Source organism: Oratosquilla oratoria, chromosome 42 (assembly GCF_046742065.1).
Source record: "Oratosquilla oratoria isolate Oo_2021 chromosome 42, ASM4674206v1, whole genome shotgun sequence".
NCBI lineage: Eukaryota > Metazoa > Arthropoda > Malacostraca > Stomatopoda > Squillidae > Oratosquilla > Oratosquilla oratoria.
In genome coordinates, this window is record NC_134818.1 from 16,563,402 (window position 1) to 16,591,057 (window position 27,656).

General features: G+C 37.4%; 1 protein-coding gene across 2 annotated transcripts in view; it reads left to right on the forward strand.

Moving 5' to 3' along the window:
* LOC143021324 (uncharacterized) overlaps positions 1-27,096 on the forward strand; it is a 491,448-nt gene extending 464,352 nt beyond the window's left edge. Inside the window, exons 8-9 of one of the 2 annotated variants that reach the window (XM_076178733.1) lie at positions 11,342-11,533; positions 24,025-27,096. In XM_076178733.1, the coding sequence (XP_076034848.1) occupies positions 11,342-11,533; positions 24,025-25,397 (1,565 nt within the window). In that variant the 3' untranslated portion in view covers positions 25,398-27,096. The remainder of the gene's footprint in view (positions 1-11,341; positions 11,534-24,024) is intronic. The other variant, XM_076178734.1, reaches the window with a different exon arrangement.
* The last annotated feature ends 560 nt before the right edge of the window (positions 27,097-27,656 follow it).

The following is a 27,656-nucleotide window of genomic DNA, read 5'->3' on the forward strand; positions in this document are numbered from 1 at the left end:
TGTATTCAACTCCTTCTTGTCGTAGTTTCTCTAATTCTTGTTTGCTTTTCAGTTTGTTGTTTACAAATCTGTAAAATGCTTTTGATTGATCTTTACATTTTTCTATGACATCCTTTTCGTATTTTCTCTTTTCTTCTCTGCACATTTGTACATATTGATTTCTATAACTAGTATATATTATCCATTTTTCAGGTCTTTTGTCCTTTTTCCATTTTATCCAAGCTTTATCCCTTTTGTCTTTTAACTCCCTACATCTTTTGTTGTACTAACACTTTACATATTCTTTTCCTTATTTTTCTCTTGGAACATACTTTTCCACTCCTATATAATTTTATGTCAAAATATTCCATTTCTCATCTACTGTTGTTTCCTCCTTGTGTATCCTTTCCCAGTCTGCTTTTTTTTTTAATCTCTTATTTTATAAAAAAAAAAAAAAATTCCATACATCAATCTTCCCTTTCTAAATTGTTCGTCTTTTCCGTGTATTTTTCCTCGTTTAGTTCCAGTTCAACCAATATGTGGTCACTTTTACTTATTGGTGTCTTATATTCAATCTTTTCCACCATTTCAGGTTCTGATGTGATTATTAGGTCCAGTCTCGATGGTTCTTCGTCATTTCTATACCTAGTATTCTTTTGTATCCATTGCGTCATTGTATGTTCTATAATCATATCAAGAAGTATATTTCCCCATAGGTCGTCTCCACCCTTCACTATCATCTCTTCCCAGCAGATTTCTTTACAATTAAAGTCACCCATTACAACTATTCTTCCTCCATCCTCCATTATCTTATTTGGTGTTATCCTTGTGTCTTCTAACATACTTTTGTGTTCTCTGTCTTCCCACGGAGCCGTTTTAGGAGGCACATAATTTACCAAAAACTTCCTGCTCTTCCCATCCCTCTCCTCCACTTCCATCATAATCATCTCTACTCTATTCTTTCCATATGTGACATTCCTCACATTTATATCCTTAGTCAGGAACATAGCTCCTCCCCCTTGTTTTACCTCTCTGTTTCTAATCCAATAATTATATGTACCATGTCCTACACTGTTGGGTGGTAGTGGACCCTTCAATTTTGTCTCTACAATTCCCATTATGTCTGGTTCTTTTTCCTTCAGGTACTCATTCAGTTTGTTCAAGCCTGTTATTAAGCCATCTATTTTTGTGTAAGACACTTTTAATTTTCTGCTACCTCCATCGTGCTTTCTGTTTCCCTTCCGTTTTTCTCTGCTACGAACCATTTCCTCACTTTCATATCCACTAATCTCCAATTGAATTTCTCTTTGTCTGACTCTGTTCTGTTCTCGTTTTTTTTTCCTTAGCTTCTAGTCTTTTTGTTTTCTCCTCCTCTCTTTCCTCTTTATTCATCTCTCTTTTTATCCATACCTGTTTATATCACTTTTTGCTAGTTTCCCTGTTTTTGCTAAGATATTCTCTGCTGTCGTTTGTGACCTGAATTTAACCTTAATTGGTCTGGTCTTATATTGTATTATCCTAGTCTATACATTCTTCAATTTCTTTCCCTGTTTCTCGTTCATTCTCTTGAACTACTTCTAATATCTTGTTTACCTTTTTCTTCTCTTTTACTCTCGTAGTCCTATCTGGATTATGCTTCTCTTCCATCCCTAATATGATTATACCTTTCTTTTTATCCGCTAAGTCTCTTACTATATTCTCATTCTCCCTCATCACTTTAATAAATGTGTCCTTAGTTTGTTCTTTCATCTGTTGTGTCACTATACTTCTAAATCAAATTTTGTTGTTCTCTTGGACTTTTCTCCAACCCTGTACCTCTTTTGCTATGGACGCTTTATTCTCTTTATTATTATTCAATTCCTCATTCTCATATTTTACTTCTTTTAACTGTCTTTTTAATTCTTCTATTTCTTTATTTAGGTTTTGGTTCTCCTTTAGTTCTTCCAATGTATCAAATCTTTGTGTAATCCGTGTAAGTTGGCTGAACCTAACTTTCCATTATTCGTTCATTTTCTCCAGTTTTTCCTCTAGACTTGCTAATCGGGGGAGGTTTTCATTCCCGCCTTCATTAAATCTATGGAAATAATTATCCCTACTTTCTATTGTGTTGTTCTTATCTATATTTCTAATTTTAATGCCTTTACTGATATTTTTTACTTCACCTGCGTCGTTTGCAGCCCTTTTGTTTACATTGCTTCTGACGTCCGGGGGATCCCGTTCGTCTCCTTCGTCATTTTCTTCCATTTTCCCCACTAATCCCTCCCCTTCTCCTTTTTCTTCACCTGCCCACTACACCACGAGCTTCCCCTTCCCTATCAATACAACACATGTACTCCCTCGTCGTTGAAATCTACGGAAATTTCGTGTTTTTTTTCCGGAGTTCCAATCGTCGCCGTCTCTCTGCCGATCGTGTGTGTATGTGTAATATTTGTCCTCTTCTTTTTTCTTCTTTTCTTTTTTCTACTTTCTCTTCTTTTTCTTTTTTCTTTTTTCTCCTTTTTTCTTTCTTTTCTCTTTTCTTTTCTTTCTTAATAGGCAACAGGGAGATGACTTTCTCCGATGTCCACGTTTTAGAACCAGCGCTGGCCCCACTAGAGATACATATGGGCGCCAGCGATCTTGAAATATATTTGGCTTCATTTTATTCTACTCTGTTTTACTTAATTTAATTTGTTTCAACTTCTTTTATCTTGTTTTATTTAATTTCATCCTATTTTGTTTTATCTTATTTTATTTTGTTTAACTATTTCATATTGTTGTATTTTATTTCATTTAGTTTTATTCTATTCCATTCTATTCTATTTAATATAATTTTATCTTATTCTATTTCATTTCATTTTACTTTAATTTGGTACCAATATGGAGTATAATTTCAAGGTTTGTTAGTTTTGGTTGATAGAAAACACTGTAAGTTTTCGTATTCTTTATTTATCTATTTATTTATTCATTTGCGATTATTGTAAACAGTATTCCATGTGATTATTTTTTTCACTTCAGTAAATACAAGGGTAACGTATTTTGAAAATGAAGCAGATATATTTTCGTCCAAGGAAGAGATATGATAAATATTTTATATCCAACATCATGTACTGATTCGATAAGGGTTGAAATGTGTAGGGAGAGGTAGGGAGTGAAAGAAAGAGCGAGTAGACGGAGGGGAAGTAGAAGGACAGAAGTAATGACAACGACATAGGGATGTTTTCTTAACATTTACATACTTCAACATTTACTAAAGTATTGAGGTTACCTAACTTTAAGTAAGTTTATTGGCATTGCATCAATATACATGAAGTGCAGATAATGAAAAGAACACATAGTTTGAAATAACAATTACAATTGCCGAGGATAACACAAAAAACCATGTAAGCTTATTTCCATTGTGGTCCTCATTAGACTGATTTTCTACGCAAGTTATACAGACAACATACGTAGGGGTTAAGGGGACCAGACAGTCATAAGTAATACCAATCAGTACACATATGACACATAAACATTATTATAGATTTGCTAATACTACTAAAATGTTCGTAACACGTAGGATACCGAGACCAAAACTTGAGCACCATCACAATAAGTAACATTGCATTATGCATCAGGAACAACAAAATGGCTTTATAAGTCTTGTTACATCTGTCCCGAATTCCATTTCAACATATGCCGGTTACTGCCACTTGGCCTAGTTGTCCAAGTTCATAGGGCAAAGGTTACTGCCTCGGCTGTGAATAAATGATTTCTGGTTTAAATACTTTGTCTCCAATAATTTGGTACAGTTTATAAGTAAGAAATTAACGTACATTAGTGGTCAAATATCTTGAATCAAATTATGAGTATTCCTTTTGCAAACACAACGCTTGTTGCTGATTGATTCATATATTTAATATAGTATTTACATGACAGTATGGGAGTATATTTTACATAGTAAAAACATATCAGATAACGATAGATTATATATTTGTACAGTGAAATTTTAATATAGTATTTACATGACAGTATGGGGGTATATCTTACATAGTAAAAACATATCAGATAACGATAGATTATATATATGTACAGTGAAATTTTTGGGATCGGTTTACAGCCCATAACCGCTCCTGTACAATATTGGTTTTCAGTATGTTTGTTCAAGGACGCCTATCTTATGTAAATATGTTCGTTAACCTGTTGTGGAGATGAGTTAATACTGAATATACCTGGCATCCATCAACCACAATTAATTTTTAGTATGGGCTCCCTCACCTGAAACCTCACCGGACTCTGCAAGCTTCTGGACTCCTAACTGAGACTCTTTAGTGAAGAAGACTCAGCTACAGTCTTGAAGATATTATCGCACATTACATCGTTAAAGACCTTGTAATCAGCTAAAATAAGAGAAACATGCAACCCATGTGAAATAGCATAAACTCCTCTTTTTTCATTTTATGATATATCAAAGGCAAGCCGTAATTAGAAAGTTAGTATCAAAAGATGAACCTAATTATGGACGCCAGAGGGCAGTGAGGGAGCAAATGGGCCAACCGCTGTCGAACTTGCAAAATGCACCAACCAATCATAAGGCAGCTTTGATGCCAAGTGATTTGCAAACACAAACAATTTTGAGATACGAGAGGTCCTTCTAGGAAATAAGGTTGTTCATATTTCTTGAATCCGGAGGCAAATACCATGGTAAAAGGAGTTATGAGGAAAATTACCGCCAATTCAACATCGATTAGAACGTAACAAATATAAAATATCCAAAAACTTTGAAGTGTGAGTGTCTTAGCTTAGTTAATTTTATTTCTAAGTACTACAGTGGGAGCTGGTGGTAGCGGACGTGTATCTCTGGGTTGTAGATTTGTGAAATGAATGAGTTTTCTGTTACCTAACAGACACTTGTTTTTGTTGTTGTTCTTGTAGCGAGTGGCTTAATGGCGCGTCTAGAACAGTTCACACATGAAACAGATGGTGTTGTCCACGTGATGCCAATGTTGGGAGTGACGGTGCCCAGAGGAGATCAGGAAGGGAATGAAGGAGATCACTCCTCAACCACAGGCAACGTCAGGGTGTGCGCCCAAGAAGCTGAGGGTTGCCTCGGATAGAGAGACGGTGAGGTGCCGTGCCACCCCTGCCGCTGTGAGTGGTGGGCTGAGACCAAGGCGAAGAATGGCAGTGGTTCTGCACTCCTGCAGGTAGTGGTGGAGTGGCTGTTGCACCTCGTCCCCACAAAGTTTGGAGCGATTGTGATTGTCTCTCCCCGCGCGTAACACTTGCCACCCACAACGATATCCGAGGCGGATCCTGTGGACGGTAGATTCCGAACTTCTACCAGGAGGCAGGTGGGCTGCCTTGTACCTAGTGACGAGGTAGTACCACAGCACTGATTCCGAAGTATGAAGATTGCTGCTGTGGTCGGCCCTGGCCATTAATCTGGCCTTGATGGCGATGTCCTTGAGCTGTGTGATCGTGGATATGGGGGAAGGGTCGTGGACAGTATCGCAAAACCATCGTGCGTTATCTCACATTACGCGAATTGGTCCATTTTTTTTATGAAGTTGCGAAGGAATGTATCTATTGCGCATATTGATCCAGCTAGATCTATGTTTTCTTTAGGAAGTATTTGTGTTTTATCACTTAGAATTTAGTATAGTGTGTCGTTGTTGCTTGAGTAGACTTAGGCTAGAAACTATTGATCTTGGTTAGATGAAAAAAAATCAGGGAAATGACAGACGCACAAATGGTGAACAGGTAGAAAGACAGATGTCGTGAGGTGCACAGAAGGTGAACAGGTCTAGTGTACCAAGAATGAAATCGATTAAAAAAAAGTCATGCTAAGGCCTAACGGCATTGTGACGACCTTCAAAGATGTTCCTCTGACCAACGTTAAACGATTATATTCTGCTGAGGGAACGTTCTCATAACAGCAAGATTAAGATCCCCTTGATTAATTTCATTAACCCTGTCACGTTATTTTATTCCTGGACTGAATCAGATTTTATACAGTTGACGCGGCGTTCCTATAACAAATGCATTAAAACAAGAAGGAACTTGATTGTCTTAATGTGATTAGATTTGACACGCGTCAGTTCAGATAAAAATAATAGGTTGGCTGCACGTGGAATGAGGAAGAAAAGAACTTCCTACAAGGAGAGGAAGGATAGACAAGAAAAAAAGCGCGATGCATGGTGGATAGGTAGATGGAACATGTTGCTTGTTATCGTCAACATGGTGGTGGTAAACAGTAATGAGGATCTAGTGATAAAGTGAAAATAGATTAATGAAAAGCGAGAAGGACAAGTGGCAGCGGGGGTGGGGAGAAGAGGGGGAAGGTGAGATAGGCGAGACAGGAAGGGTGGGCTAGAGTAAAGAGGTGAGGAAGAATGAAAGGAAGGAAGAGACGAGAGAGGATGGAAGGAATGGAGGGAGGTGGAGTAATGGAAGAAAAAAGATAGGGAGAGGACGAAAGAAAAGAGGTAAGAAAGGAGGGAGAAGAGAAAAGGAAGGAAAGTGGAGGGAGAAAAGTAAAGGTGGGAAAGAGGGTGAGAGAAGAGGGGGAGCTGGGGAGGAGAAGGGAGTAGGGGGAAGTAAAGGTGGGGATGGGAGTGGGGGCCAGGAGGGATTGGGAGGGGAGGGGAGGTGGTGGGATGAGGGGAAAGGAGAGATTGAGGGGAGAGAGTATTGGGAGGGAGGGCGGGAGGAAGGGCGGGGGAAGAGCGCTGAATTGGTCGGAGGAACAAATTGATAGTCGGAAGTTTGACAGGAGGATAAGGAAAAGAGGGGGGCAAGAAGTAATATAGTGAAAGACAAAGGGAGGGAAGGAGAAGGATAAGAAAAGAACAAGTCAAAAATATGCATTTAATGGGGACAAATGGAACTGGTTCGTATCAAAAATGATTCATCTGGGTGCAAGAAGACCAGTGTGACACAAGGAATGGGAGAGTCTGCAGAGACGAGTTGTCGCACTGCTGAGACGCTACGTGACCATGATCGAGGGTCCATGAGATGTGAAGAAACAGAGAAACGAAAACGCTTCCCTCTTCCCTCTTCCCTCTTCCCTCTTCTCATAGTAGAAACGATGTTACACTATGAGTGGCATATTTTTGTTTATTTTATTCATCTATTTATTTGAATATTTATCTATTTATTTAGTTATTATTTGCTTGTTTGTTGTTTTATATGGATATATCTTTTATACGTTAATACTTATATATCTATAATCACAACCACAGCTTGAATATCAGGACTTGGGGTGGCCACTGGCTAGACAGGAAAAATACAATCAATAAATATAAGGAGATTGGGTACCGACATGTGTATAAAGACTAACAAATACCAAAAACATTCATAAAACTAATTACCTAACAACAAAGGAAAACGTTCACAAACCAAACGGACTGAAATACATGCACTAACCAGCTCGTACAATCTCCCTTTTACCCAATTTTTTCATTTAATACCCTGCTTTCTGATCATATAATGTAAATTTCATTTCCTTCGCTTTTCCCATAATTCTGTAATATCTATGCCCCTGCGTTCCACCTTTGAAACACAGTGACATGGTGAAAACACAAAGAAGAGTCCCTAAATGACCAAAGGGCCAACATTCCAGCCTTGTGGAAATTTTGAGAGTACCGAGAATCTTAAACGTCATTGAAATAAAATAAAAAAAACGACGAATTTTATCATCTAATATAATATTCCGAAGGTTCCTAGAGAAGAAAAAAAAAATAAAAATAATAATAAATGTCTCAGAGAAATAAACGAGATGAAGACAGATTTGAATGAAAGTATGAACACAGACAGATATAGATACAGACAGAGGTCACAGAGGAGAGAGAGAGATTCGAACAGATAGACATTTTGGGACAGACCATGGTGACGAATAAAGGAGAACGAGTTCGACAAGAAATCGATGAGAAACAGAGAAACTGTTAATGAGACTCGAAGACCAAGGAAGGAGGGGGAGCAGGGGAGGAGAAGGGAGGAATAGGGGGAAGTAAAGGAGGTGATGAGAGTGGGGAGCAGGAGGGATAGGGAAGGGATGGGAGAGGAGGTGATTGGATGGTATGGGATGGGATGGGATGGGATGAGGGGAAAGGAGAGATTGGGGGTGGAGTATTAGGAGGGAAGGTGAGGAGAGGAAAAGGGAAGGGAAGAAAAGATGGAAAGAAGGGAAAATGAGGACAGAAGGAGAGGAGAGGAGGGAAAGGAATGAGAAGAGGGAAGATGAGGAGAGGAGCAGGGGAAAAGAGGGGAGAAGGAAAGGAAATAAAAGGGAGGATGAAAAGAAGGGGAAGTAGAGGAGGGAAAGAAAGGGAGGCATGACATGGAGAGGACATAGGAAGGGGAAGGGGATATAAGAGGAAGTGGACAAAAGAGAAAAAGGACGGAAGATGAAAAAGGGGGGAAAGGAAAGGGAGGAAAGAGGAACAGGAGGGGAGAGAAAAAGGAGGGAAGAGGGAAAGGACGAGAAGAAAAGAGGAAAGAAAGGGAGAAAGAGAGGGATGGAAACTGGGAGAAAGAGAAGGGATGTGATGGTATGGAAGGGAAGAGAAAGGATATGGATGACGAAGACAAAGAAGTAGTGTGCGGAGGGAATGAGAGAGAGAAACAGAAAGAGAGAAAAGAGCAGAGAAAGTGAACGATGGTGAGTAGCTCCCGAGACACTTCCTCATCTCCATGATTGAAAAAAAAAAATACAGCCGTTTTCTTGTTATTACAAAATGTCCCACTTCCGGGTGGAGGTGGGAGCTAGATGGAGACGAAGGCGAGGAGGAGGCAGAGGAGAAGAAGAGGTAGAGACGGAGGTAGAGGCAAGGCAAGAGGAAAATCGAAAAGTTAGGTTGCCATTGTTTAGCATTTACAATGCCGTCGTTATGACAAACCTTGAATGACTGCTAACTGAGGACTAGACCTAAGCCCGAGAGGGTTCTCGATACGCCATCAAACGTGTAGCGTTCGTCAAAACCAAATCTTAATGGCAAATCATAGTGGTTCATTAACGGGCTAGTTTTTCCCATGAAAGATGACAGCCTCTTTGCCACACCATAGTGACTCAATATGACTTGGTAAGGTTGCTGCTAGGGTGCGAAGTGCATGTGGATTGTTGGGCGTGTTACGATGTCTGTGGTTTGGATGTAGCCTGAAGACCGTATACTTAGCTCAATCATTGTGATTGGATGCTAGCGATGAGTTGAAACAATGTTTACTGCAGAGATGGGTCGGGAAGCCATAGAAGTGTTATTTTTTATCTATTGCTTAACACTAGCCGTTGCTTCACAGGTTTTGTGGATATCAGTGGGACCGTGATATTCCCAGCTGCGATAATATTTTAAAGTGCATTAGTTTTGAAGTGGTTATAGTTCGGAATAAGTTTCGTCTCTTGAAGAAAAAATCGAGAGAAGATAGGAGCATTGGTATCGATTCTTCTAAAATGTGATGTAATGAAACTTGTTTTAGCGGTAAAGCGAGAAAGTAGGAGGCTGTTGCGTGTTATGGATAGGTAAAGCATTCTAGTAGGCTGTGTACTACAGTTAGAGGACCCCCGTAAGGATATGTTGGGGAGTGATGTCGCCGAACATAAGAAGACAGTATGTAGGACGAGAATCTCATGGTTGCACGTTGTTGTCAAGGCGTCAGATACGCTGTTGGGAACATACATGAGGTTTGATTGTCTTTAGATAGAGGTATAAACAAATGCTAAGGTTAAAGGGTATTTTGCTCTAACTTCGAAGCTGAGAGATAAGAAATAGGAAGTAAGGAGGTTATCAGTCTACCTCGTGGGGTTGTGACCGTGTTTCCCTAGAGGGAATTTTACACGGTCAAACATGTTGGCCAACACGTTTGACAACACGATGTTTGAGAGTATGTTTGAACATGTGAAAGGGGTAAACATGTTGGACCAACGTGTTGGACGGATGTCTGATCTGGCCTGACTTTTGTGGGCGGAGCTTGCTCGTTCATGTCCATGCATGAACGTCTGAACACGCATCAGTCTCCAACCGTCATACATACTCAAATCTCGCGGAGGAAACATGTATAGCAGCTCCTTCAGTGACAGAAATGCATGATAGGTGTGTCATGAAGGACAAGGAAAGGGAAATTATGGTGGATTTCATCGACATATATAGGAAGCATATAGCATTGTGGACGGTGAAATCGAAAGAATACTCTAATAGGAATTTAAGAAATAAAGGTATAGATGAATTGCATGGAAAGCTAAAAGAACTTGACCCTCAGTGCACGCGGGGTGATGTAATGAAAAAAAATCAACTCTCTTCGTAGTTCTTTTAAAAGTCATGACAAGTTTCTGGTATGATCCTAGATAAGGTGCTAGTTGCGATGAGAGCTGAAAATCTCAAGTCTTGCAGAGATCCGCCCGTTGCTAAAAAACGCAATGTTGCGCTCAGCCGTTCAGACTAATGGGCTTTCTCATAACGGTTTCTTTACAAGTAACGAATGGAGTGACCAAATTCAGAAGTTCTAAATATGTTGATTCACCCATGCGCATATAATTGCGCCAATCACCTGGGTGTAATTTCAGCTCCTTCATTAAGTTGGTATGAGAAATGTGGCCCCTTTTCAGTAACCAGTCCTTTGTCCACTCTGAACGCTTCCTTTTCTTTTCGTTGAGGGCAATCACTATTCCAGTTGCCATCACCTCATCTTGAGTAAGGGACATGTTGCCCCCTTCTCTTGCCACCGACTGAGGTTGTCTGTCTGGTCTGAACATGTAACAACTCTTCAAACGTGTTGTGTTGGAGGTTTGATGAGTGGGTTGGCCAACACGTTTGATTGTGTAAAACCCCCTTAAGAAGAATGACAGGCATTCGAGTAGCTTCGAAGGTAAGAAGGTAGTTTTGAAAGAAGGTCGGATTTTTTTTTTTTTTTTTTTTTTTTTTTTTTTTTTTTTTTTTTTTTTTTTTTTTTTTTTTTTTTTTTTTTTTTTTTTTTTTTTTTTTGGTCACTGAAGCGGGTAGATACAGAGAACAGATAATTAGTGGATGACTTAGATAGAGTTTGGCTGCAATAGCTTGTAGAAGGGTAACAGGTAAATTGTGAAAATAAAGTACTGTACCACTGAAATTTTCACGTTTGGCTACAATTACTGTAGGGAATGAAATGTGAGTCATAAAAATGAAGTGACACAGAAATACCCACTGACATAATGTTGAAGTTTCTCCAGCACTAAATCAATACAATCTCAGTCACTAACACAAATGATCTTCCCAGCTCTAATCATAATAATGGGTATTTACATGATTGGTGATATACTGTACCTATGTAACAAATACTTTTGTAAAATTTATCTTATTTTGAGAAGCTTCGTGCATGGTAACCTCAAGTTTGAACATAAATAACTACACTAAGCACAACCAACGCTCCACAGGGGTCAAGCTGGGTGCCTCACTGTTCTGCAAGTCAGCCACAGCCTACAACCCCTTCATCTACTACTTCATGAGCGAAGGTTTCCGATCTGATCTTAGATGGCTCTGGAGGCGTTGCTGTTTCAAAGATGCCTCACCTGATGGCCGTTGGCTCAATCCCTCCGTTGCCTCCTCCTACAGATCCTCCACCAGAAGTAAGTTGCCAAGATAATGCAAGTGGAATGACATTTTTTCAATCGCCTATGCACCATTAATGTGTTCTAGATAGCCTTTTTTTAATTAAATTTAGATTTTCTTAGCAGAGCACATGATGCACTAGCTAGTCTATGCTTAGCATGAGTAGGATGCCATTTTTACCAACAAAATACCAGCTAGTCAGTATAATTTAGGCTTTGAATATTTGCTACTAATTTCATCTCATTGCCTGCTATAATAGCAATAACGAAAATTAGAAAAATGTATAATGTAGTATCATATGGACCACTGATGGAAAAGTAAGTAGATATGTTTGCTTCTCAAGGAATAGTTTAGCTAGGGATGGCCTTTTGCTGCTATTATCCATTTCAAATACTTTGCATTTTTTTTTTTTTTTTTATTGAACTTCGTTTCCCATTCTTGGCTCCATGTAAGAATAGTATGTAGATCTTTTTTCAATATTCTACCATCCTCCTCATTTTTCACTCTTCTCATGAATTTTGCATCACCTGCAAACATGTTGCCATAGCTTGTCATTCCTTCCATCATGTCATTAACACAGGAAACATTATTGGTCCAAACACTAAACCTTGTGGAAATCTGCTCGTTACTACTCTCCAGCTTGACATTGTCCTTTACTACTGTCCTCATGTATCTTTCCTTCAAAAAGTCTTTAATCTATTCTAATAGTTTGCCTCTCAGTCCTCCAACATGCTTCATTTTCCACATAAGTCAACAATGAAGTACTTTATCAAATGCTTTCTCTAGGTTCAGGCACATGCAGTCAACCCACCCCTCTCTTTTGTATTTACCTAGTTATATTTTACGGGAAGGGGAGCTATGCTCATGGTGTCCTGTCTCCATATCTCATTTTATCTAGACTGTTTTTAAATTCATGTATCGTTTTTGCACACACCACATTCTCATCTAACCTGTTCCAAATGTCTATTATCCTGTGGGGAAAACTGTTCTTTTTCAGGTCTCTTCTATAATTGTCTTTCTTGATTTTCTTTCCATGTCCTCTTGTATCTCTACCATCCCATTTTATTAGATCCTCTCTATCAATAATTTCCATGCCTTTCATGATTCTATAAATAGTTATCAAGTCTCCTCTCTTCTTTGCTCCAATGTCTGTAGCTCAAGTTTTGCCAGCCTCTCCTCATATGATAGTTCTGAGAGCATTGGTGCCAATTTTGTAATTGCTCTTTGTATTCTTTCAAGTTTTGTTATACATTTTTTTTGTACTTGGTGACCACATCGTCGCTGCATACTCCAATTTTGGTCTTATCAAAGTGACTAGTATTTTCTTCACCATTTCTTCATCCAGGTATGTAAATGCCACTTTGATTGATCTTATTAAATTATAAGTTTCTCCAAAAACTTTGTCTATATGTTTCTCAGGGTACGTATCATTCATAATAATGACTCCTAGGTCCTTCTCTTTTTTCACTTTTTTAATTTCTTCCTCTCCCAATTTATATGATCTCACTATTCTTTTTTTGCTTCTTCTGAATTCCATTATACTACACTTCTTAATGTTGAATTCCATCTTCCACTTCCTACTCCATTCCCATACTTTATTGAGATCACTCTGCAGTGACTCACAATCTTCTTCAGTGTTCACTTTTTTCAACATTTTTGCATCATCTGCAAAGAAGCTCATATAACTTCCAATTCCTTCATCCATATCATTAATATGTATAGCAAACATTATTGGGGCCAAAACTGTTCCTTGTGGAACTCCACTAATCACTTCATCCCAATTGAAATGTTTGTCTCTTATCACCACTCTCATTTTCCTTTCATGCAAGAAGTCTTCCATCCACTTATGTAGTTTGCCCTGTATTCCTCCTACAGTTTCTAATTTCTTTAGCAATTTCTTATGTGGCACCTTATCAAAAACTTTTTTCAGGTCTAGAAATGCACAATCAGCCCATCCATCTCTTTCCTGTATTATATCTATTAATCATGAATACAAACACATCAAGTTTGTGACACATGAATGAAGGCGTGGAGTGCTATATAAATTTTTTTGCAGATGATGCAAAATTACTTAGGAAGGTAAAAACGGAAGAGGACTGCAACTCATTGCAACAAGATCTAGACACAATATGGAATTGGACTCAAAAGTGGGAAGTAAAATTCAATATTAAGAAATGCAGTATAATGGAATTTGGAAAGAGTAAAAACAGAATATCAAAAGATTACAGAATTGGGGAAGAAAAAAAAACTATGAAAAAGATCTTGGAGTGATGATTGGAAAGGACATGAAACCAGATAAGCATATAAATAAGATGTTCGGAGAAACCTACAACTTATTGAGAGCAATCAAAGTGGCATTTACTTATATGGACGAAGAAATGATAAGGAAAATACTAACTACACTAATAAGACCAAAATTTGAGTACGCAGCATCACTTTGGACACCCAGTACCAAAAAGAATATTAAGAAACTAGAAAGATTACAAAGAGCGACAACTAAACTAGCACCGACACTCGCCGAACTAACATATGAGCAAAGACTATCCAAATTGAACCTACCAACTCTGGAATAAAGAAGAGAAAGAGGAGATTTGCTATCTACAGAATAATGAAAGGAATGGAAGTTTTAGACAGGAACGACCTATTAGTGTGGGAAAACGGTAAAACAAGAGGACACGGAAAAAAATTGAAAAAGGATAGTTATAGAAAAAACTTGAAAAGGAACGGTTTCCCACACAGAGCGATAAATACATGGAACAAATTAGACAACAAAACAGTATGTGCTAACGCTATACAAGATTTTAAGATAAAACTTGATGCGGAGAGATACAAAGACGGGTCACCACGAGCATAGCTCCCCTCCTGTATATTACAACTAGGTAAATACAACTAGGTAAATACATGATCTTCCTTATCTCTATCCAAACTGCCTCAGATATAGTACATTGTTTTTTCCAAATCCTTTACCCATTTAATTTTGATAATTCTTTCACAAATTTTAGCTATCGTACTTGTAAGAGAGACCGGTCTATAGTTTGTAGGGTCTTCTTTGTTTCCCCCTTTATATATTGGTACTATATTTGCTCTTTTCCAGTCTTCTGGAACTTTTCCTTCAATGAACTGCTTATTAGACTATGTATTTTGTCTGTTAGTTTGTTCCTGCATTCTCTCAAAATCCAGTTTGCCATTTCATCTGGACCATGCGATTTTCTAACATTGAGATTACTCAAGTGATTCATTATTTCATTCCTTGTTACTTCTATCTCTTCCATAGGGGGACTTTCCCCTCTCAGTCAACATCTCTAAGTTGTATGTTCTCCCTCGTAAACACTGATTTAAAATGCTTGTTCATAATTTCTGCCATTTCTATTTCCTCTGTGTATTCTATTCCTCCTTGTCGTAGTTTCACTAATTCTTGTTTGTTTTTCAGTTTGTTGTTTACAAATCTATAAAATAGTTTTGGTTGATCTTTACATTTTTCTATGACATCCTTTTCGTATTTTCTCTTTTCTTCTCTGTGCACTTGTACATATTCATTTCTATAACCAGTATATATTTTCCATTTTTCGGGATTTTTGTGTTTCCTCCATTTTATCCATGTTTTATCCACTTTATCATTTAACTCACTACATCTTCTGTTGTACCAACATTCTACATATCCTTTTTCTTGTTTTTGTCTTGGAACATACTTTTCCACTCTTACCTTATAGATTTTTGTCAAAATATTCCATTTCTCTTCTACTGTTGTTTCCTCTTTGTATATCCTTTCCCAGTCTGCTTTGAAAAAAAAAAAATCTCATTTTATCAAAATTTGTCTTTCCATACATCATTTTTCCCTTTCTATATTGTTCATGTTTTCCCATATATTTTTCTTCATTTAGTTCCAGTTCAACTAATATATGGTCACTTTTACTTCTTGGTGTCTTATATTTAATCGTGTCCAGTATTTCAGGTTCTGATGTGATTATTAGGTCTAGTCTCAATGGCTTTTTCTCATTTCTATACCTATTCTCTTGTATCCATTGTGTCATTGTATGTTCTATAATCATATCAAGAAGTACATTTCCCCATAGGTCATCTCCACCCTTCACTGTCATCTCTTCCCAGCAGATTTCTTTACAATTAAAGTCACCCATTATAACTATTCTTCCTCCATCTTCCATTATCTTATTTAGTGTTATCCTTGTGTTTTCTAACATATTTTTGTGTTCTCTCTCTTCCCTCAAAGCTGTTTTAGGAGGCACATAATTTATCACAAACTTCCTGCTCTTCCCATCCCTGTCCTCTATTTCCATCATAATCATCTCCACTCTATTATTTCCATATGAAACATTCCTCATATTTATATCCTTCTTAATCAGGAACATAACTCCACCACCTTGTTTTACCTCTCTGTTTCTAATCCAACAATTATATGTACCATGTCCTACACTGTTGGGTGATAATGGACCTTTCAATTTTGTCTCCACAATTCCCATTATGTCAGGTTCATTTTCCTTCAGGTAATCATTCAGTTCATTCAAGCCTGTTATTAATCCATCTATATTTGTGAAGGACACTTTCAATTTTCTGTTACCTCCATCGTGTTTTCTGTTTCCCTTCTGTTTTTCTCTCCTATGAACCATTTCCTCACTTTCATATCTACTACTCTCCAATAGAATTTCTCTTTGTCTGACTCTGTTCTGTTCTTGTTTGTTTTTTCTTAGCTTTGATTCTTTTTTTCTTCCTCTCCTCTTTATTCGTCTCTCTTTTTATCCATACCTGTTTGCACTGATCACATTCTACTAGTTTCCCAGTTTTTGCTAAGACATTCTCTGCTGTCATTTGTGACCTGAATTTAACCTTAATTGGTCTGGTCTTTTCTTTACTGTATTTTTCTAGTCTATATATTTCTTCAATTTCTTTCCCTATTTCCTGTTCACCTTCTTGAAATATTTTTAGTACCCTGTTCACTCTTTCTCCTTTCTTACTCTTGTAGTCCTATTTGGATTATGTTTCTCGTCCATTCCTAACATAATTATACCTTTCTTTTTATCTGCTAAGTCTCTTACTATATTCTCTTCTCTCATCACTTTAATAACTGTGTCCTTAGGGTGTTCCTTCATCTTGGTGTTTCACTATATCTCTAAATTAGATTTAATTTTGCTATTCTCCTGAACCTATTTCCAACCACATACCTTTTTTTCTATGGACTCTTTATTCTCTTTATTATTCCTCTTTAATTCCTCATTTTCATCTTTTACTTCTTTTAACTGTCTTTTTAATTCTTCTATTTATTTAGGTTTTTGGTTCTCCTTTAGTTCTTCCAATTTATCAACTCTTAGTGTAATCAGTGCTAGTTGGGTAAACCTAACCTCCCATAATTCATTCATTTTTGTTAGTTTTTCCTCTAGACTTGCTAATCGGGAGAGCCTCATTAAATCCATAGAAATAATTATCTCCACTTTCTATTGAGCTGCTCTTATCTATATTTCTAATTTTAACCCCTTTACTGACTTCTTTGACTTCAGCTGTGTCGTCTGCACATCTCTTGTTTACGCCCGTTCTGACGTCCGGGGCTCATTCCTCCCCTTCCTCATTTTCTTCCATTTTCCTCAATAATCCCCTCCCTTTCTCCTTTTTCTTCACCTTCCCACTACACCATGAGCTTTCCCCTTCCCAACTAATACAACACAGGTACGTACTCCCTCGTTGAAATCCACAATCCCCCCCCCCCCCGGAGTTCCAATCTTCGCCATCAATCCGACGATCATGTGTATTTACCTACCTAGTTGTATTTACCTATTTGTATTTTACGGAAAGGGGAGCTATGCTCGTGGTGTCCCGTCTTCATATCTCATTTTATCTAGACTGTTCTTAAATTCATGTATTGTTTTTGCACACACCACTTTCTCATCTAACTTGTTCCAACTGTCTATTACTCTGTGAGGAAAGCTGTTCTTTTTCACATCTCTTCTATAGCTGTCTTTCTTGATTTTCTTTCCGTGTCCTCTTGTATTTCTATCATCCCATTTTATTAGATTCTCTCTATCAATAATTTCTATGCCTTTCATGATTCTGTAAATAGCTATCAAATCTCCTCTCTTCTTTGCTCTAGTGTCTGTAGCTCAAGTTTTGCTAGTCTCTTCATATGATAGTTTTGAGAGTGTTGGTGCCAATTTTGTAATTGCTCTTTGTATTCTTTCAAGTTTTTTTATACATTTTTTTTTTGTACTTGGTGACCACATCATTCCAATGTTGGTCTCATCAGAGTGATTAGAATTTTATTCACCATTTCTTCATCCAGGTATGTAAATGCCACTTTGATTGATCTTATTAAGTTATAAGTTTCTCCAAAAATCTTATTTATGTTTCTCAGCTGACATATTATTCATAACAATGACTCCCAGGTCCTTCTCATTTCTACTTTTTTTATTCCTTCTTCTCCCAATTTATATGATCCTGTTATTCTGTTTTTGTTTTTTCCAAATTCCATTATACTACACTTTTTAGTGTTGAACTCCATCTTCCACTTCTTACTCCATTCCCATACTTTATTTAGATCACTCTGTAGTGACTCACAATCTTCTTCCATGTTCACTTTTTTTTTTAAAGTTTTGCATCATCTGCAAAGCTCATATAACTCTCAATTTCTTCATCCATATCATTAATATATATAGCAAACATTATTGGGGCCAGAACTGTTCCTTGTGGAACACCACTTATTACTTCATCCCATTTTGAGTGTTTGTCTCTTATCACTACTCTCATTTTTCTTTCTTGCAAAAGTCTTCCATCCATTTAAGCAGTTTGCCCTGTATTCCTCCTTCAGTTTCTAATTTCTTAAGCAACTTCTTATGTGGTACTTTGTCAAAAGCTTTTTTTAGGTCTAGAAATGCACAATCAGCCCATCCATCTCTTTCTTGTATTATATCTATTAACCTTGAATAGAAACATATTAAATTGGTGACGCATGATCGTCCTTGTCTGAATCCAAATTGCCTTGGATTTAGCACATTTTTTTCTAAATATTTTACCCATCTACTTTTGACAATTCTTTCACAAATTTTTGCTATTGTACTTGTTAGAGAGACTGGTCTATAGTTGGTAGGGTCTTCTTTATTTCCCCCTTTATATAAAGGTACTATATTTGCTTTTTTCCAATCTTCTGGAACTTTTCCTTCTTTCAAGGAACTGTTTATTATGCTATGTATTTTGTCTGCCAGTTCATTCCTGCATTCTTTCAAAATCCAGTTTGCTATTTCATCTGGTCCATGCGATTTTCTGACATCAAGATTACTCAAGTGTTTCATTATTTCATTCTTTGTTACTTCTATTTTTTTCATAGGGGGGACATTCTCTTTCCATTCAATCTCTTCAGGTTGTATGTTCTCCCTTGTAAACACTGATTTAAAATGCTTGTTCATAATTTCTGCCATTTCTATTTCCTCTGTGTATTCAACTCCTCCTTGTCTTAATTTCTCCAAATCTTGTTTGTTTTTCAGTTTGTTGTTTACATACATACATATACCAAGGCTTTTTCCCCCTTACAAGGGAGGTAGCCAAAAAGGGAAAGGCATAAAAACATTTCCACCCATTCCATCCCTGAATACACTCCACACCCCTCCACCCTCCCTCTTATCTGAACACCTCCTGAATGACGGGTCATCCCTGCACCTTGTCCACTGCCCTGGGTCAGAAGCAGTGTCGCAAGACACAGCACATCCACAGCAAGGCCGCTTCATTAAATCGGCGACCCCCCCTCTCCGTCCCCCCATTGCATAAAAGGAGAGGACGGGGAGAAATCCCTTCGGGCTGCGTCAAATTTTGCTCACACATACTGTACTACCTCACCCCCCATCCCCCCGCCCATTCCACCTCATGCAATCACAACATCATCCATATACAACCATTTTCCATTCACCCCTGTCTTCTGTCCTCTCCCGTCCTTCCTCAACAGACATTCCCCTCTTCCCCAAAGCCCCCTTCACCCCTTCCATCCACCTCATCCTAGGACGTCCCCTCATGTTCACTCCCTCCACATCTGCCTTCCATACCTCTTTTACTAGTCTTTCTTCACTCATTCTTTCCATGTGTCCAAACCATCCTAATATTCTTTCATCAACCCTATCTCCCAGCTCCTTTTCCACCCCAGTTCTCCTCCTCACCTCCTCATTTCTCACTCTATCTAGCCTAGTAACCCCCATCATACTTCTCAGACACCTCATCTCAAACACATTCAAACTCCTTCTCTCTTCCTCTCTCATGTTCCATGTTTCTGCCCCATACAGTGCTGTTGGCACAATCACTCCTTCATACAGTCTCCTCTTAGCATCCTTTCCCAAACATCTATTCCTCATTACACTCTTTAATCCACCAAGGCATTTACTCGCTTCTCTCAATCTACATTCTACCTCCACCTTCACTCCACCTTTTCCTGCCACATTTGCACCCAAGTATCTAAAACTATCCACTTCCTCCAGTCGCTCTCCCTTAATGCTCACTTCCAGTCTACTGCCACTTTCACCCATTGTACATCTCATCACCTTACTTTTACCCACATTTATCTTTAGCTTTCCTCTATCACATACTCTCCCAAATTCTGTCACCAACTCCCTCAATCCCTCCTCCGATCCTGCCACAAGCGCAGTGTCGTCCGCAAACAACAGCTGGCTCACCTCCCATTTTTCTCCATTTTCTTTAACCATCTCCAATCCCTTGCCCACTACCCTTGTTGTTTACAAATCTGTAAAATAATTTTGGTTGATCTTTACATTTTTCTATGGCATCTTTTTCATATTTTCTCTTTTCCTCTGCACATTTGTACATATTCATTTCTATAACAAGTATATATTTTCCATTTTTCAGACCTTTTGTGTTTCTTCTATTTGGTCCAAGCTTTAGCTCTTTTGTCTTTTAACTCCCTACAACTTTTGTTGTACCAGCACTTTATATATTCTTTTTCTTGTTTTTGTCTTGGGACATACTTTTCCACTCCTTTTTTACAAATTTTTGTCAAAATATTCCATTCCTCTTTCACTGTTGTTTCTTCTTTGTATATTCCTTCCCAGTTTTCTTTTTGAAAGAATTCTCTTATTTCATCAAAGTTTGTTTTTTCATACATCATTCTTCCTTTTCTATATTGTTCATTTCTTTTCATGTATTTTTCCTCATTTAGTTCCAGTTCAATCAATATGTGGTCACTTTTACTTATTGGTGTTTTATATTCAATCTTTTCCACTATTCTAGGTTCAGATGTAATTATTAGGTCTAGTCTCGATGGTTCTTCTTCATTTCTATACTTAGTGTTCTCCTGTATCCACTGTGTCATTGTATGGTCAATAATCATCTCGAGTAGAACATTTCCCCATGAGCCGTCTCAACCCTTTACTGTCATTTCTTCCCAGCAGACATCTTTGCAATTAAAGTCGCCCATCATAACTATTCTTCCTCCATCTTCCATTATCTTATTTAATGTTATCCTTGTGTCTTCTAACATACTTTTATGTTCACTCTCTTCCCACGAGGCTGTTTTTGGAGGCATATAATTTATCACAAACTTTCTGTTCTTCTTATCTCTGTCTTCCACTTCAATCATAATCATCTTTACTGTATTCTTTCCATATGTGACACACCTCATGTTTATATCCTTCTTAGTCAGGAACATAACTCCACCCCCTTGCTTTGTCTCTCTGTTTCTAATCCAATAATTATATGCATCATGTCCTACACTGTTGGGTGGTAGTGGACCTTTTAATTTTGTTTCTACAATTCCCATTATGTCCGGATCTTTTTCCTTCAGATAGTCATTCAGCTCATTCAATCCTGTTATTAATCCATCTATATTTGTGTAAGACACTTTAAGTTTTCTACCACTTCCATTGTATTCTCTGTTTCCCTTCTGTTTTTCTCTAGTATGTCATATTTCCTCACTTTCATATTCACTACTCTCCAATAGAATTTCTCTTTTTCTGACTCTGTTCTCTTCTCGTTTTTTTCCTTAGCTTCATGTCTTTTCATTTTTTCCTCCTCTCTTTCCTCTTCATTCATTTCTCTTTTTATCCAGTACCTTTTTATATTGTTCACTTGCTGCTAGTTTCCCTGTTTTTGCTAGGATATTCTCTGCCATCGTTTGTGACCTGAATTTAATCTTAATCAGTCTGGTCTTATCTGTACTATACTTTCCGAGCCTATACATCTCTTCAATTTGTTTCATGATTTCAGGTTCATCTTCCTAAACTAATTCTAGTAAACTGCTTACTTATTCTTTTTCCTCATTGATTCTTGTGGTTCTATTTAGGTTATGTATCTCTTCCATTCCTAATATTATTATACATTTCTTTTTATCTGCTAAGTCTCTTAATATATTCTCCTTCTGTCTCATCACTTTAATAACTGAGTCTTTAGTTTGTTCTTTTATTTGCTGTTTAATTATGTCAGTAAATGCAACTTTACTGTTTTCTTGGATTTTTTCCAACCCTGTGCTTCTTTTGCTATGGCCTCTTTGTTGTCCGTATTATTCCTCTTTAATTCTTTATTTTCCTCTTTTACTTCTTTTAACTGTCTTTTTAATTCTTCTATTTCATTAGTTAAGTTTTTGTTCACCTTCTCTAGTTCTTCCAATTTTTCAACTCTCTGCACAATCTTTGCTATGTTACCGAACCTATTCTCCCAATGTTCGGTCATTTGTTCAAGTTTTTCCTCTAGTCTTGCTGATTGGGAGAGGTTGGTATCTGCCTCCCCCCCCCTCATTAAATCCCTGGAAATTATTATCCTCACCTTCCATTGTTCTGCTCTTATCTATATTTCTAATCTTTACATTTTTGTTAATCCCTTCACCAAAATCATCGGTCCTTCTCTTGTTTACAAGACGCCTGGCCTCCTGGACCAAGTCCTCCCCTTCCTCATTTCCTTCCATTTCCCTCAGTAATCCCTCCCCTTCTCCTTTTTCCTCACTTTCCCACTACTCCACGAGCTTTCCCCTTCCCTTTAAATACAATAAGGTACTTCCTTTGCATTGAGATCCACAAAAAAATATATATATATATATATATATATATATATATATATATATATATATATATATATATATATATACACATACATATGGTTTGGACACATGGAAAGAATGAGTCAAGAAAGATTAGTAAAATAAGTGTGGAAGGCAGAGGTGGATGGAGTGAACAGGAGGGGGCAACTGAGCATGAGATGAATGGATGGGGTAAAAGGGGCTTTGGGAAAGAGGGGGATGTCTGTTGAGGAAGAAAGGGAGAAGACAGAAGATAGGGGTGAGTGGAGAGTGGCTGTGTATGGATGATGCTATGATGCATGGAAAGGAGTGGATGGGAGATTGGGGGGTTAGGGAGTATGTGTGAATGATGTTTTGACACAGCCCCCCCAAAAATTCTCCCCATTCTCTCTTTTTCTGCATGAGGGGATGAAAAGAGGTGTGGGTCACCAATTAAATGAAACAGGCTTGCTGTGGATGTGCTGTGTCTTGCTGCATTGTTTCTGACCCAGGGCAGTGGGCAAGATGCAGGGATGAACTGTAATCCTGGAAGAGCCAAGAAAAGAGGGAGGGAGGGGAATAGGAGTGGCGTATGTTAGGATGAAATGGGTGGGAATGGATTTATGCCTTTTACTTTGGCTACATCCTTTGTAAGGGGGAAAAAAAACCTTGGTATATGTATGTATGTATGTATATATATATATACATATATACATATACCACAGGCTGCTTGAAACCCTGTGGTGACATTTTGCAGTGTAAAGTCTAAATGCTGATTCTTCAAGTAACTTAATTTGTGCATGGTTTCACAGCATGCTCCCATATTATTTAATAGAATAATTTTGGATCTGAGTCTTAGTGATTCCATGGAATATACTCCTAATATGATTTTTTTATACAACTATTCCATGGAATATGGCATAACTGCATGGCAGGAATGGTGACCAAGTATAACAGTGACAATTACAGCAGCAATCCAATTTCATTCATTACCATCACACCAAGTTCTATATTGTCTTCCAGGTATCAAATATTTATATCATGTTTGATATGCTGTTGTATATACAGTACCTTCTTTAATTTCATAACATGCATGCCATTTTTCATAACATCAGACTTCTCTTGGCATGCCCATGCAAAGAATTAATATGTTCCTTCTCCACAGATGTTAATATATATTTCAGTTAGAATAGTGACAAACCATCAGTATAATGATCTACAATAATATTTGCTCATGGTTTTGATTGATCAATACATAACTGCAATATATTTTCTAGTCCACCTATAATGGCATACCATGAATCTATATACCAATGAACAAATGATGAATATTTGTGTACTGGAGTTATGACTTCAATGCTTTAGAATACCAAAATCAATTCAGTTTAGAACAAAATTACCTGTTAGTCATTTCTAGTTAGAGTTATTTTATATGGTAAATTAGAACACTTTGATGGTGCTTAGGATGTATTTGTTTACCAAACTTGAGTTAAGGGCGGTAATTATTGTACGTAACCAAAGTTCGTCGTTGTTATACAGGCAATGATCACAAATTCAGGTCAAGAAATCACTCTGACTCAGTGACCTTGGCTGAGCTGGGCCGCAAGAATTCCTACTCCACAGGCATCACAAGCAACAGTCCTGAGACACCCATCACATCCCTTGCTATTCCCATGGCTGCAGATATGTCACCACTCTTTGTGACCTCTCCACAACTAGCAGGACGTGTCTCACCATCACCCTTTGGTAAGGAGGACCTTAACAGTGCAAACTCAACATCACAATGCACAACCCACGTGACCAGAAGTAACAGTTTGGCTGGCCCTCCCTGCTACATGCGACCTGTCTCCAACAATCATTTCTTTGTCTCTGTTATTGACAAAGATTTTGGAGGTGGAGATGTTAAGATTCTTCAACGGGGTTACTCCGAAAGAAGGCGTCCTCAAGTTTGCTGTGAGTGTAGGCAATCTCTTGAGCTGCCTCTCCTTCATCCACATCTAAAGAGAGGCAGCATGGATGCCGGAAGACTTGGAGGAGGTTGCAGTGGCAGTTTAGGACTCAGGACAGGTAGTGTACGACTTCCAAGGTCTTCGGCACGATCAAGCAGTTTTAAAGATGATGGGGGAGCAAGCAGCGTGCGAGGATCCTTCAGTGCACGAGGCTCTGTCAGCGGAAGGGAGTCTCTTGCTGGCCGTGAGTCCTTGTGTGGAAGAGACTCCCTCAGTGCTAGGGGGTCAGTAAGCAGAAGGGGATCTGTCAGTGGTAGGGAATCTATCAAAAGTGGAAGGGAATCTATTTTAAGTGGAAGGGAGTCTCTAAATGGAAGAGAACCAGGCAGTACAAGAACATCATTCAGTGGACGAGGTTCCTTCACATGCAGAAGAGATGAGAGTGAGATGATGGAGGATGTAGGAATCTACCAAGAAGTAGATGATATGGCTCTGCCTGAAGGCCATAGCATTGAAGGTGATACTGCGATGGGTATTGGAGGTTTGGACATTGTAGAAGGAGGAACCATTCTCGAATCTGGAGCAGAAGAAGCACATGGAGTGCAAGATGGTAGTTATGCCTCAAAAGGTGAGGATCCCCGTGAAGGACATCGCAAACTATTGCGGCGAAGGAGAGGAGAACCACCTGAAGAAGACCACAGCCCACGCATTACAGTTGGCCGTTCTCAGTCACTCTGTAAGAATTACAAGAAACCTGTCTTGAATCCTAGTTCTGTTGCTCCAACTACAACTATTATCTCTTCACCTAAAAGAAATGATAACAAGTTCTCTAAGGGAAGCCTCAAGGTTTGTCGACAATCCAGGTCATTCTCACTCTCCTACATTGGCTCTCAGGATGACCTTCTGAAGGGTGTCCTTCACATCGCTCAACAAAATAAAAAGTAAGGTATCTGCGCTAGGCCAAACAGAATCTAAGTAGCTGTGGACCATTTGCAACAACTTTACCTCATCCAGGTGGCCAATTTGCATAAAAAGTAATTATCTGTGCCACAGACATTAATGTTCTCTGTGGTACCATGCGATTATGAAATATGACTGCTTTTGCAGTTATTTAAATTTCTTATCATGGCCAACTCCAAAATTGAGTGACAGATCTATAGTACAGTAACTCACTAATTTCAACTACATCACTTTTTACAAAGTCAACATTAACTTTGAACAAGTCAAGGGCTGGTTTGGTTTTGCTTTAGCAAACATTGCATTTGATATTTTTTTTTTTTACATTTCATGAGTATGTCTCATGAATCTGCCTCTATATTAACCATGTTTTGCCAAATCACTAAAAATTAACCTAATATGATAGATGTATTAGGTAGTAAGATGAGAAAGTAAACATATAGCACTGTGTTTTACATGTTGCTTTGCATAATATCTACCCACAGAGATCCTGCGCATATAGTGTATTTTATCATTGTATTTAGGCATTTTTAAATGTTGTAGTAAAAAATAACCAGATATTAACCATACTAAGAGTTACTCAGACACTAAAGGTGCAGTGAGCAAAGCTGTTGAACAAGAGGAGTTTGTAAGAAGAAGGTTGTCCTTCCTACTTTTGTCAACTCTGGTACTGAATGCTTCCTGGCCTATAGAAGTATATCATACTTGTTATACAGTTTTCATAATGACTTCCAGATTTATCAGTAGCATGCTCATCATAGGCAAGCCCAATGAATGAAGCTCAAAATACTGCTGTGCTTTTAACCACTTTGTAAAATTACAGTTACATTAGGGCAATATTTTTATACAATATATTCCTACCCATTTTCCAAATTGTTAAATGAAAAACATGCATCTCTTGATACAAAATGTAGCCAAATAATTGAGCAATTTATTTAATATAGAAAAACTACTCCACTTCCAAGTTATCTTCTACTATTTCAATTTCAACATGCATCTTGGTCATTTTGGATTCACTTGACCTTCTGCCATTTTGAGGAATGGTTCATACACCATGTACCAGATGTGGCTACACTGTTATTTTTATGAAAGTAGCAGTTGCCGACAAGACTGACAAGTTAAACACCATATGAGGACAGAGCCTTTATTTTTATGATGTTTCACTTATTAGCTGTAATAAGCAAAACATCATACAAATAAAGGCTCTGTCCTCATATGGTGTTATACTGTTATTATATGACCCATTCAACTTGCATTTCCTGTATGACCAAGAAATGCAAAATTTTGTATCATATCACTCTAGAATATTTGGTATATTCTGGCTTCTTACTGAAATCAATTAAGAAACTATTATCCTTCACAAAGAAGGTACTTTTTCAGGAGTATTTCTGGTATATTTCCTTGTTTGGTTTCAAAGAAGCTTGTGGAAATCACTGAGATGGGATTGCAGTACAGTGCCCAACAGTGATCCTTTATAGACTTATCAACCAGAATAGCTTATTCATTAAGAATGAGCTGAAAGTATGCAACATTCACATTCCTTTTAGTTTCTGAGTGATGATCACCTCATGTGCCATACAACACAAACTTATTGATTCAGTGGCTACTTTTAACAATTAGGTACTATACATTACATTCAAGTTGTTAAACAAACCCTCTGTTTTGAATGCTGAAAATAATTAATAATTAGAAGGAAAAAATTATATATATATATATATATATATATATATATATATATATATATATATATATATATATATATATATATATATATGTATATATATGTATATATATATATATATATATATATATATATAATATATATATATATATATATATATATATATATATATATATATATATATATATATATATATATATATATATATATATATATATATATATGTATATATATATAATGTTCAGTCCTAAGCTTTAGTACAACATTCATCAATGTTAAAGTATTTCAATAGGGTTCCCACTGTCCTGGAAATTATGAAGAAATCAAATACACAAGAAAAATTATATGAGATGGAATTCATCTAAGCATAATGAACTTCCTGCTTTGTAACTCAGTTAGTAGAAGAGCCATTAAAGAAGTCCTTCACGAAGAATTATTTAAAATATATAAATCATCAAATTTTCATAATAATAATAATAATGATAATAACAATAATAATAATAATGATAATCATCAAACATACATACAATTACTAAATAATTGATAATACATACATACATATACCA